Source organism: Echinops telfairi, unplaced genomic scaffold (genome assembly GCF_000313985.2).
Source record: "Echinops telfairi isolate 266 unplaced genomic scaffold, ASM31398v2 ScPeMD7_3533;HRSCAF=4204_0, whole genome shotgun sequence".
NCBI classification, from domain to species: Eukaryota; Metazoa; Chordata; class Mammalia; order Afrosoricida; family Tenrecidae; genus Echinops; species Echinops telfairi.
The window spans coordinates 79226627-79240073 of NW_022107431.1; the positions used below are offsets into that span (position 1 = coordinate 79226627).

General features: G+C 44.8%; 1 protein-coding gene across 1 annotated transcript in view; it reads left to right on the plus strand.

Annotated features, from left to right (window-relative positions):
• Positions 1-1890: 1890 nt before the first annotated feature.
• Positions 1891-13447, plus strand: part of GRIK2 (glutamate ionotropic receptor kainate type subunit 2) — a 754527-nt gene continuing 742970 nt past the window's right edge. The window contains exon 1 of the mRNA XM_004710894.2: positions 1891-2375. Coding sequence (XP_004710951.1) covers positions 2261-2375 — 115 coding nt within the window. The 5' untranslated portion in view covers positions 1891-2260. The remainder of the gene's footprint in view (positions 2376-13447) is intronic.

The window sequence follows — 13447 nt, forward strand, 5'->3', positions numbered from 1 at the left end:
TTAAAAGAATATGTGAACAAGAAGTTTTTTTCCCCCCCTCAGCTTCCACTGAATGCCAGCTACACTGCAAAATTGCAGTATTTTGATTAGTCACAATAGAACATGCTATTTTCAGGCAGTAGATACCAATTATATTGGCAGATAGAAAAACTAAGAATACTTATTGTCACCCTAGTGGTCATTGTTATCTCTGCTAGGATCAAAAATAAAATGAACAAATAGATCGGAATAAATGAAACCGCATATACAAGACTGAACATGTTGAGCTGAACATGTTTTACAAAAGATATTTTAAACATGGACTGAAGGAGTCGCTAGATCCCCTTAGTTTTAGCACTAGGTGTTCCTTTTAAAGTGCTCCACTAGTCAAATTATTTGATTGAATTGCCTGCTAGACTGCAGAACTAGCCATTCATGATACTTATTTTTGACACTGCAGTTATGCCTCCATCTTAAAAAAAATCAATGCCACTTAATATATTTGCAAAATGTAGGTTTCTTTTGAAATCAGCATTTTCTTATATCAAAAAATAAGGATTGAAAATTCACTGTGATGGTGTAAAAACAATATAGTATTTTTTTTGTTATCTAGGGGAAATATGACAAGACTCAAATAGTTCTCATATCACACCTTGTTTTAAAAATTAGATATTTTTAAAAATTAGAATATTTTTCAAAGACCATATGATCTTATCTGTTTTCTCCTCAAAAGGTTTAATCTCAGAGGAAGTCATTCAAATATTAGGAAGTTAATTTTAAAAAATAATTGTAAGATCTAGCAGTTTGTTGTTTGTACTGCTGAATTATTTGACATTATTAGCAGTGACAGCACTTGTCCTATCTGTGTTAGTCTTTGCTCCCTAATGTGCAGTATTAACAGTGAGCATGAACGATTCTATTTACCTGAGGACAGCATATACTTTCATAAGGAAAAAGTATTTTATGTGAGAAGAGAACATATGGTTATGCTTTCTCTTGAATAAATTGCTCATGGTAAAAGCCAAGTCAATCACTACCTGAGGACTCTCCACTAAACATTACCATCAGAAAGCCAGCAAGCAATCGAGTATTTTTTCCAGACAAAGCTAGGACAACCAGTGTTGCCAAGCCATGATTTCATATTCTACTTCTGAATGAAAAAAGTTTTGAAAAATGAGAAGAAATCCAGACATAAATTACGGAGGCTTTTGGAGTATGCTGCACCAAATCCAGTATCATTGTCTTTTACATATGCATACTTATTTTAAGTGAGCTAAAAGGTGGGTTGGGGAGTATTAATTTATTTTCATTCCATTCTCCCCCACCCCACCCCACCCCAAAGTCCACTGGATGAAATTTCTCTTTCCTCCTTGGTAGTAATCAAGGAATGTCTTACTCAAGTTTTAAAAGACTACACTCATCTTCCTAATATAGATTTCATTGTAGTCCATATTCACACCCGGCTTAATAAAAGTATAAACAAAACCCTTTTCTGGCAAAGACAAGATGGATTGTTGAACACATTCCTTCATCTGAGACCACTTCCTTGTTTACAACTCCTTGGCAAAGTGATTTCCACCTAACTAGTCACCTATGAAAATTCATCAGTGTATTGTAAGAAGTCTGCTTACACACAGCAGTCACTCTGAGCAAGGACTCTTGGAAAATAAAAGCATCTTTCTAGTACGTAAATACGTCCTACTCTTTCTTGTAACCCAAGGCGGGAGATCAGTTCAGTGTGGTTGCATAATAGATGTTGGGAAGCTCTCACTGGCAGGGAGCCTTAAGAGGCGAGTAGCTATCTCAATTTTTCTCACTTAATCTTGGCTTCACGTCAGAAGCTGTGCAGCAGTGCAGTGGAACAGGGCCTGGCAAAACCTTTCCGAGCAAAGCGCCTTTTGTACTGGGACTGGGGCTGGCTGTGGCCACCTCGGCGGTGTCCAGGGCTGGCTTCTCTGTTGATCTCCCCCTCCCTTGCTTCCGTAGGCTCACGGCGCGGCCGGACATTGTGGGTGTGCGCGGTGGATTTCTCCCGGATGCTCCCCGACTAACATGGACGTCCCACCATCCCTTGCAGTGCAAGGTGGCTCCTTGGCGCAGTGAGTGGAGAACATGCAGCGATTGCTAATGGGTTCGGGGAACGGAGACTCCTTCCGCCCTCAGTGACCATGCCGTGATCGTGTCGGCGGCCACCACTCGACACATCCTCATTCCTGCCCGACCGGGGAGCCGAACGCTAGAGCGGGGAAGTGGGTGCCGCGCGCGTGGGCACAGAAACACCATGAAGATTACTGCCCCGATCCTAAGTCACCCAGTCTCCAGGCGCACCCTTAAACTCCTGCTCTGCTTACTGTGGATTGGATATTCCCAAGGCACCACGCATGTGTTGAGATTTGGTAAGCCTTCCCTGTCCCTTTCCGTCGCCTGCAAGGTGGCTCGGTCGCTGGCAGCCGGATGTAAACAGGCGGCTGCGCTCTGCCTGGCGGCGGGTTCCGAGCGTGCCCAGCTGCCGGTGGACCCCGCGCCTCTCAGGACCCCCCTGCTTTCCCTTTATTTTCTTCCTCTTCCCGGGCCGCGTGGCCGCCGGGGAGGAGAGCGGGGTCTGTGGGCGGTGTGAGCGCGGCGCGACTTCCCCGCCGCCGTCGCCGCTGACTGCCGCCGCCGCTCTCCCCGGGAAGCCCTCGGCTCGGCGCGGTGCGTCCCGCGGGCCCAGGAGTTCCCCGCTGGTCACTCTTTGGAGAGTGTCTGATGTCCGCTCCCGCCAGGGACCTGGGCCGGTCCACGTGTAAGAGAAAGGCGCTAACCTTCACCTTTCTGGTATTGGAGAGCTCCCCCACCCCACCCCCGGAATCTCTTCTTTCTCAGTCCCTAGTGCCTTCCCTAGAAAAGAGCTTTTTAAACATGTTATTGTAACACGGAGAGGCTGCCGTCCGGTCCGAGGAAAATAGCTTAATACTAACACAGCTGGCTGTGTGTTCACCTGTTTTGTTTTCAACTTGCTGAGTCTATCTCAGTCTTCTCACTTTGAGTCCCAGGCTAATGAATGATTCACAGTGGGAGTGCGGGTGCGAGGAGGGTCGCGCGCGCCCCTGTGTGTGTACATATGTGTGTGTCTGCATCTTGATTTCCTGCTAAGTGATGAAGGAGCCACGGTAGCCCTTACATTTGTTGGGAAATCTGTAATTTTCCTGAGGAATTAGGATTTCTTTAGAGCTCAAAGGGAAAATTGAACGTGGGACTCCAGTGGGAACCCTGGTCAGAAAGATGTGCTGGGAGGAAATGAAGTGTGGGCACCGCTCCACCGCTCTCAATGGCCAATAGAGTTTTAGTAGGAGCTGTACTCATCAAGGAAAGTTGCCTGAAGTAGATTAAAAGTGAGAGAAGAGAAAACCAAGGGGGGTAAATGTGCCCATACCTCTGACAGTTAAAGTGGCTTTAGACCAAAGAGTGCAGGATACCATACAGTCCCAAATATATGTCTTTGAGATAAAAGATTAAAACCTTAAACCACTCCAATTTAGCTCCAAGAGGGGTTGCCTGCATCTCCTATTATGTCAACAGCATCTCCTGCCTTGCCTTTCCCCCAAATGCCTTTTCTCTAATAAATTTTACTATCTTTGTGGAAGGAGAGTAGGGACACTTTTCATATATTACGAGGGGGGGGGGAGAAAAGAAAAGAAAAGAAAAAAGAGGACCCAGGTTGCTTCTCCCAAACATACTAAAGTCAAGAAGGCTGGTAATGACCAAAAAGACAATGGATTATAGCTCTGAATTCCAACTGTAGTAGCTTTCCTCCTTCCTTCATGCCTTTAGACAGTATTTAAGCACGTTGCTCTTAGCAACAAGAGTCCACAGAAATGCTTGTTTTTATGAAGGGGATTAAGCAGGTCTCTCTATCACTGCAAGTGTGTGTGTTCAGCTCTGCTTTGAGCACGGTGTTACATAGTCTAGTAGTTTTGCCCAGTGTGTTGAGTAGTACAAACTACTTATTTGGAACACTAAGGTAGCTCCCTATGTGTCTGTGAATGAGTGTTTCTGGGTTAAATGTGTTTGCAGACTGGGTGGAATAAAAAGATGACTTTGAGTCAGAAAACTGTCACCGATACTAAAGATTTAATTATTGCTGTTCTGGTCTTGCAGCACAGTATTTGCTGAATCATTAGATTGTTACATTCGCTGATCATTTCATATCTTCATATTAAAAATCTTGGCGACCATAGCAGAGTGTGTAGCAGCTTTCCAAAAGAGCTGACACACACATATTAAAAAAAAACCCCAAAAATTATTTTCCTAGACCAAGGCTTACTAAAAATGTCTTCACGAAACAGGATACCAGGCAAGGACTTTAACCTATCAGCTTGGTTTCTAGATACTCTGTTATTGTCTTCATTCACTTCAATTATTTTCCATATGGGAATCTTTTCGCGAATATCTGACCTGAGTTGAGGAAGGACTGTGTACACTGTGATCACTGGAGCTTTTCGGTTGGGGTTACATTGATGCAGTGGTGAGGGGTCTAGTTCCTTCTAGGGAGACATGTTGTGAGTGTCGTGGATGGTTGGTTGAGAGCTTATAAAATGCTCTTAAAAGGTTATTTTACAACTTTGATTCAAAATGCAAACCAGAATCTCACCCCTAGCCCTGTGCCTTGCAAGGTTGAAAGGGAAGGGCTTGGAGTTGGTGGAGCAGCTGCTCTGGGCGGCAGGCAGCCTGAGGCTAGTGAGGCTGCTAGTGTCTGCTGGGGAGGTGGCACCGAAAGCCCAGCTCCCACCCTCCGGCCCCCCCTCCCTCCAAGAGAGGCAGAGCCATCAGCCACAGGGCGCCGCCGCCTCGGTGCTATGGCAACCACTGAGCGGAGCCCGGCGGCCACCCCAGCCCCTCTTCCATGCTGGTGGCGGAATTCCATTGTCAAGATCCCCCGACCCCCCACCCTCTGCCCCGCTCCCACTAGGGCAGCGACTCTATCTGCAGCCGTGCTCCCGGGCCCACCCTCGCCCCGTTCCTGGGCACAGGGAACTCCTCTCCGGCGCCCAAGCAAACTTCCTGCTGCAGCCCCGGAGCGCTCCGGCTGACCCCTCCCCCGTCAGACCCCTCGCCCTGGGGTCTGCTCGGCCCCAGTCGCGATACTACCACACCCAGAAAAGGTCTCCAGCGGTCTGTTCCGTCCCCTGGACGCTCTTCCGTGGCTGTCACTTCTGGCCACTTGGGGCTAGGACCGAAGCGACCTCCGGGTCAGCCCAGGGTCAGCTCCACCCGCTGCGCCACGGCTGGTGCTCCATCCACTCCTGGCGTGTGCACCCCGGGCTTCTCCCCGGCGCCGGCAGCCGGCTGGCTGTTTGGGAGCAGGGTGCACGGTGCTGAGGGTCAAGGTCTGGCCACAGGTGCAGGGTGATGTCCTCCGGCAGGCAGGCTCTTCCCGGGGCCCCAGCCAGGCCTCTCCCAGGGGAGGGCCGCGCAGCCGCCGGAGGGATATTCGGCCTCGCATCTAGCTCGCTGTCTCCTGGGCTCTGCTACAGGGCGGGCTGCCCGGGAGCAGGGGGCGAGGGTGGGACCCTCAGATCTGCGGGGGCATGGCCCCCACCCCCCGGTTTCCCTACTGATCCAGGCTAGATCGCTTCTTCTTTCGTCCTTTCAGCACACCTGCTCTTCCCAGTGTCCTAGACCTCTGTCTCTAGGGAAGGGCGGGGAGGGGGTGGACAAAGTCTCCCAGCTAAGGGCTAGACACGTGGCTGGTCCCTGGCTCCCAGTCTAGATATCATGCTCCAAGCCACCACTTGTTTTCCACACTGTTCTTCAGAGTCTTTAATTGGATGGGAATTCAGGACTCGCCAAGCAAAGACCTCAGCCCCAACTTTCTCCTAGGCTCCTAGGCAGCTTCCCCAAGATAGCCCCTTGGGAGGACCTGAGCGTGGGACAGGCTGCTCCCTACGTTCTGGTATTTTGACACAGCGTTTCTGTTAGCTACCACGCCGCAGAGCGACATCCTTATAAAGTCTTCCTAGTGGAGGTCTTCTCGCCATAGACCCTGGCGGACATTCTTGGCCAGGCGCGCTGGCCATCACGGGCGCAGTCAGCGACCTGTGCGCTCAGGAAGGAGAAGTCAACCAGCTCAGCCAGTAAGACCCACTGCACCAGAGGCACAGGAGAGATGCCTATGGAAATCCTCCCAGCGGGCTAGGCAAGCTCTCTGCTCCCAGTTATAACAATGAGCAGCAGACATACCACAACACCCAATACCCTGGACTGAGAGTGAATTGACTGAGCTTAGACGCCGCCGTTCTTTGAAAGAGATTCCTCTTCCTTTGGGAGGAGAGGTGGGCGGGAGGGAGGAGTGGCCCTACATCTAGAAGCAGAAAATGGACTCCTGGGAGGTGAGGCTGCGGGAGTAATAGAGGCTACTGTCTGCACCAGATAAAGTCAGAACACCTGCTCGGCTGAGTGGTGACAAGCCAGGGAGGGGAATCTTTCCAAGAATCGCCAACACAAGGATGACACTTAAAAAAAAGGGCGGCGGTGGGGGGCTTCACATAAGTTCTTACTTATTTTTAAAGCTTCAAAGAATAACTGTGATGTGATCCATCAGAGGAGGCGCGATTATTTCAGAAAACGACTTTGAAAAACGATCTTTTCCTCCTCTAGAAATAGCACCCCATCTCCCTCCAGACACATGGAATTCGACACCTTTTCTGGCTATGTGAGGTTGTCTTTCAGTCTTTCAGTCGGAAGAAGGGTTTATAAGCCAGTAAACATTTCTTCAGACACGTTTTGCTGCTTGGTTTGATACAAGGGACCATTGCAGTGTGTTCATTCCTTGAATTCTCAGCTGACACTGTCTCAACATTTACTCAGCACGGGGAAAGTTAATGTGAGGAAAATACCATAGAGCAAACCTGGGGCCTTACCATTGATTATCACAGCCCTTTCAAGTCTGTTCACTACTAAATTCACAGTGTTGTTGATGATAAGGATGACACACTGCTTGGTGTCATTTAATTATCGTAATTTCGGATAAAGAACATCCTTTCCTGTATTGTGGTGCAATTCACCTCCAAGTGAATTGCAATTCTTTTCTCTTCCTCGGTCTACAATTTTACTGTGTTTCTCTATGTTGATTCTCTGGGAATGTCAGATGCCTGTTTTTACACATCAGTGTAAACATTCGATTTTAAAATCAGTCAGCTGCTACATACCTAACACCTGGGATTTGCAGGTGATTCTAGATTTTTCCCTGTGAAACGGAAGTGCTGCTTGCTTTGCATGGGCGTTACATTTGTGGTCCAGCAATCCAGTGCTGGAAGAGCTCCCAATGAATCTTAACCCCCGAATCTTAGCCTGAAAGGTAAGGTCCAAAGGCCCTGGAAGGGAAGAAAGTAAGTGCACATCATCATTATTGACTGGTCTGGATTAAACACTGAAGAGGAAGATTTCAATCTGATAACGTCATAGGGCTTCCTGTTTTCCATCGTTGCTTCTGCTGACAATTTTGTAAAGTAATTAAATTGGCTGATTGAAGTCACAGTGGTCCTGGGATGATAAAGACCATTTGGATGTAATGGAATTTAAAACAACAGAGCACTGAACACAACTCTTACAGAACAAGAATCCTAATGGACCATTCAGGGTGCTGACTACATAGAAGGCCCGTAACAAGTTTAATTGAAAGGGCAAGGCGGATTAGCACTATATAGCCTTTATGACTGAAGATTGGAGAATTAAAATGATCTCTTTAAAAGACTCATTAATGCGTTATCAAGATTTAATGTAGGTTAAATAAGCTTTCTTCAGCCCTTCATCATCTAATGTGAACCTAGGTTTAGGACCAAGTCTCACTGAGGGAAGATTTTCGAGAGCTGGCTTAATAAGTTGAATTACAAATATATCTCTTCCAAAACAAAATGCATTTTGAATTCTTCGAAAGTGCTCCTGTGTGGGGTGTGAAGGCTCAGTGCTGCTGATGAGTCTTTTCCATTCTGTAACTGACAAAGAACACATTTGCCTTCTAAACATTGGATGCGTTTGTTTTTGCCATAGATGATGCTTGTCTGCACAGAGAATCTGCAGATATTCAATGAATGTTCTGCTTCTGAAGTTTCAGTGTAGTCATGGACCTTTGGGTATCAATCCCCAGGGGGATTTTCAGCTCCCCCAAAGTGGTACAGTTTTGGAAGCTCACAGGGGCAGTTCTTTCTGGCCCTATCAGGTTGTTATGAATCAGCCTTGACTGTCTGGCTGTGAGTGAGCTCTGTTTTCTCACCACAATTTCTTTATCAAGGTTATTAACTTCAGGACCCTCTGCCCCAGGAAAAAGGGAGGTGGTATTTTGAGAAAACTGAAGGCTGGCAATTTTAAGGTGACCACAATCCACAGCTTGTACAACTAGTCCTGTATTTCAAAGGGTGAATTATCGAATCTGATTAAACTAGTCCTTTCTTGTTTTGTTTTTTGTTTTTTAACTTGCATTTTAGGCTTTCTGCTCCTCTACAATTACAGTAGCTTTCACAGACAACAGTTGAGGTGTAGGTTTCTACTGAAGTTGATTGTTGTTAAATGCCATTGAGTGGGTTCCAGCTCAGAGTAACCCTGTGTGCAATAGAACGAAACTGACCGTTGTTGTACCAGCCTGACAATCGGGGTTATGCTTGAGCCCGATGTTGAAGCCACTGTGTCGATCCATTTCGCCGAGGATCATCCTCTTTTTCACTGACCAAGCTTGATGTCCTTTTCTGGGGATGGGTGTCTACTGATAACATGTCCGAAGTATATGAGACAGAGTCTCACTATCATCACTTCTAAGGAACATTGTGACCACGCTTCTTCAAAGATAGATTTTTCTGTTTTTTTTTCTTCTTTCTGGCAGTTCATGGGACTTTTACTGTTCTTCACCAAAACCATAATTCAAACTCATCCATTCAGAGGTCTTCCTCATTCATTACCCGACTTCCACATGCATATAAAGTAACTGCTACTCCCTTGGTTTGGGTTAGGTGCTCATTAGTCCTCCAAGTGACATACTTGCTGTTCAACATTTTGTTTTTCTTTTGAATTAGTGTATGATTATTTTTTATTAATTAAAAAATCATTTTATTGGGGGCTTGTACAACTCTTATCACAATATATCCATCCTTTGTGTCGAGCACATTTGTACATTTGTTGCCATCATCATTTTCAAAACATTTTCATTCTACTTGAGCCCTTGGTATCAGCTTCTCGTTTGCCACCTCCCTTCATTCTCCATCCCTCATGAACCCTTGATAATTTATAAATTATTATTTTTTCATGTCTTACACTGACCGATGTCTCCCTTCACCCATTTTTCTTTTGTCCATCCCCCTGGGTGGGGGTTATATGCAGATCATTGTGATTGGTTCTCCCTATCTCCCCCTCCCCCTTGAGAGTATGGCTACTCTCGATATTGGTCCTGAGGGGTTTATCTGTCCTGGATTCCCTGTGTTTCCAGCTCTTATCTGTACCAGTGTACATCTTCTGGTCTAGCCTGATTTGTAAGGTAGAATTGGGGTTGTGATAGTGGAGGGGAGGAAGCATTAACCCTACAACGCCAAGTGTGATGCTTTTGTAACATTTAATTAAATGTATATATTAATATATATTGATAATTATGAAAGTAAAGAATAAAAACAAAAAAATTTTTCCCTGAAATTAAAAATTCAGGTGTTATAGTAAGGGCTAGAGGAAATTTGTATGTTTCATTGGTGCTATACTGCACCCTGACTGGCTCATCTCTTCCTTGTGATCCTTCTATAAGGGGATGTCCAATTGTCTACAGATGGGCTTTGGGTCTGCCCTCCGCACTCCCCCTCATTTGCAAAGAGGTTGTGTGGCAGCAGATTTGCCCAATACAGAATGCTGTTTGTTTTTTGGTGACTACTCCTTGAGCATTGATTGTGGATCCAAGTAAAATTAAAACTTTATAACTTCAGTCTTTGTGTCATGATGTTGTGTATTGATGCGATTTTGAGGATTTTTGGTTTTTGACCTATAGATCTGGTTTGAACCTTTTGTTTCCTTAATTCCAAACTGAGCATTCCAAAGGTGCATGTAGGATACTGAACATCCCCATGATTCAAGGATATGTTTCTTTTGGATATTTGCACACTAATATAGATGCCCAATCTTTCTTCTTGCCTTGGTATTTGCCCCTTTCAGTGACTTTTTTGAAGATACAGGGCTTTTTGTTCCTGCTTTGGAAGGGAGAGTGTAAAAGCTCATATGACATTGCATGAGGATGAACTGATAGATCAGTTGATTCTGTCTATAACAAAGAGACTCAGATATTAAGAGAACACATCCACTCCTTACTTATCTACGTGCCGAGGTTCCAAAGACCCTGTCAGTATGCAAAGCTAAGTGTTATGTGATAATTGAGGGTGACCATACCTCTCATCCCCTCACTAGTACTATGCATGTCCTGCCAGGTTCATGCTAAGGTCACCTGCCACCACTGTCTCCCCTTTACCTGTGTCACTTAAGGAGAACTCAGTCCTCACTGCTTCCTGCAGGGAAAGCCCACTCGGTCTTCAAGAACCAGGGTCGTCCAAGTGCTGCTCCCTTTCCTGAGGCCTCCTCCCTTTTCTGCCTTCACCTTATTTTCAGGATGGGTGGCTCTGGCTCATTCCCTTGATCACCCTAAAATGCCCTTGGTAGGTTTGTCAGGAGTAGGAAGGCTTCTTGTCTGATATATGAAGACCTCGGTACCAACAGGGTGTAACAGTCTCTCTTCTACCCCCTGAAGTCCCCTCACCTGAGCATCTCTTGGACTCTCACTGAGTGACCCTGCTCTGCCCCATTCCCCATGGGAACTGACAATCCAGAACCTCCTTTGAGGCCATGTGTGCCCTTGACCTTAAACTGCGGCAGCTGCTTACCACTCACCAGCTGACTTCACCCACATCTGCCTTACTCTGTCCTGTGCCCACTCAGGAAAGGACATGGAAACCTAAGGGGCTACCCAGGTGCCAGTCAGCTGACGAGTCCCACAGGCGCCAAACATCAGAGTGTCCCATCTCAGGGCTACTTCTGATCATGGTCTTAGCCTTCCCTGCCACCAGTCAGGGCTGGGAGCTGGGCCAGGTCATGGTGTTCTGCTTTGTTGCTGCCCTCCAGACTGGCGTACCTTCAGGACGTGAACTTCTTCTGTCTTGGGTTCAGTCCCTGTGTGCACCAGGACCTGCCAGACAACATCCTATCCCTGTTGACCCACTCCAGCCCTGCCTCCACTCTACTGGCACTCTAGCATCTTGGGAAGACATTACCACATATCCCCTCCAGGGTGGGGAAATCTTATGCAATGAGAGCTTCCTTTCTACATGTACACGAGACCCGTCAGTCAGGGACCCCGGCATTCATTACTGCCAGGGGTATATGATTAACCTGCATAATAGATAGTAGCTGTTTTCCTTTTATTGTACATGTAGAATGTTGCACAATGAAGTCATCGATGAGTGAGGAGTAGGTATACTAGGTGTCTAACGGAGTGCTGAGTGACCTGAGTGAGAGAGATGCTGAGCAAAGAAAAGAGGTCAAATGCTATTTGACACACAGACATTTCTGGATTTACTGCCAGACATCTCAAGGCTTTAGAAGGTCTTTTTTTTTTGGCCTGTGTTTTTCTAAATGTTTCAACATATATGATTATGTTAAATGAGGTGTCAGTGATGTTCTTACATTGACATATCTCATCTGCTTCAGATGAGTCTTTAAATACTTTTCATGATCTTATAAAACAACAAGCTACTTTTCCTACCATTGAACTAAAGCAAGTATTTGGAATATGTTACATCTAATTCCTGTTCTCTTTCCAGTTCAGTCATGTTCTAAGTACTTAACCTATCATGATGGAAATATCTCTTAACTGAAATGATCATATAAGTTAAAGCAAATATTAAAGAAGTTTTCTGCCACTGAAGTTTTTAATATAGTTAGAGACATTTGGTCTATTTTATGTTGTCTTTTGATCTTCTTCTTCTTCTTACTTGCTAAGACTCCTGGCATTAGATTATCAGTTTTTTCATTACAACAACATGGCAACTATTTCATGATAAATTAAAATGACCAGATCCTACAATATCTTAGTAAGGGGGTACTTAAGAGATCACAAAATCTAATATTCTAAATCGAGAGACTAACTTTCAGTGACCATTAAATAGCTTGTCCTGAATCAAAGATAGGTAATTTCAGATTTCACACCAGCACATGAGTACTTTTGACTGCCTGTCTGGTAATATTTGTCACTAAATTATGCTGTTGTTCTTGTGCAATCCTTGACTCCTTTGAACTATTCAACTCTTGTGCTTTGCCGTAATTTTAAGAAGCACTACTGCTTCTAGGAGTTTCCGTAGACAGTGGTTTGCTTTATTTCTCTACTTTCTCATTTGTAGAACTTTATCTCTTGTGTCTTTTCCCTCTTCGACAGTGCTTTCTGCACCGCCTTTACCTTGATCCTGTTTCCCTGTCTTCAAAATCTTTTACCGTATTCATTTATCAAACTAGTAAGAAATGAGTACGTATGATGTTTCAAGGAGCCCTGGTGATACACTGGGTTGCACGTGCCACTGCTAACTGAAAGGTCAGTGGTTTAAACCTACCAGCTGCTCCAGGGAGCAAGACGAAGCTTTCTATTTCTGTACAGATTTACATCCTCAGAAAGCCTATGAGACAGTTCTACTCTGTAATATACAGTTGTGAGTTAGCATTGACTGGTTGGCAGTTGTTTTTCCTTTGGTTGGTTGGTTTGATGTATATGTGATGTTTCAGCATTTGGGAAATGAATTCTGAGATGTAGGTTCTGACTTCAAGGAGTTTGTAATCCTATTGGAGAGAAAAGATATACACATCCTAAACTATCAATTAAGTGGTACAGAAAATAAATATATGAGTCGTTTAAAGGAGATGACTGTGGTCTTAGAGTCAGGATTTTGCCTAAAATCTGTAAAAAATGTGTGATGGTGGAGGGGAAAATACACAAATACATGAATTTGAAATATCAGATCCTGAATTTAGCGGCTTGAATCATGAGTTTTATTCTTTACTCTGTTATCTGGTGGTCATAAATTAGGATACATAATTATATTTCACTGGGTCTTGTCTTCATTTTTTGAAGAATGGCATACTACCTGCCATCTGTTTAACTTCCAAGAATCATGTTGGAATTAATTGGAAAATGTATGGAATTCTGAGCTTCTTGGAAGAGAGGGGCTTTGGGAGTTGAAAGTGTAATTGTGTATTTAATGCAATAAAGTAATATTATTAGCACCCATGCACTTTTTTTGAACTTCTTAAACCATGCAAATAAACATTAAGATAGTTCGCCATTTCTAAATTATTATTAAATTATTTTCTTTGGAATGTAACGGAAGCTATTACAAAGACATTGAAAATGATTTATTAACAAATAGCACAAAATTTCTTCTGATTTTGGAGTTTTAGAGAAGAGCAACTCTTTTTTTTTTTT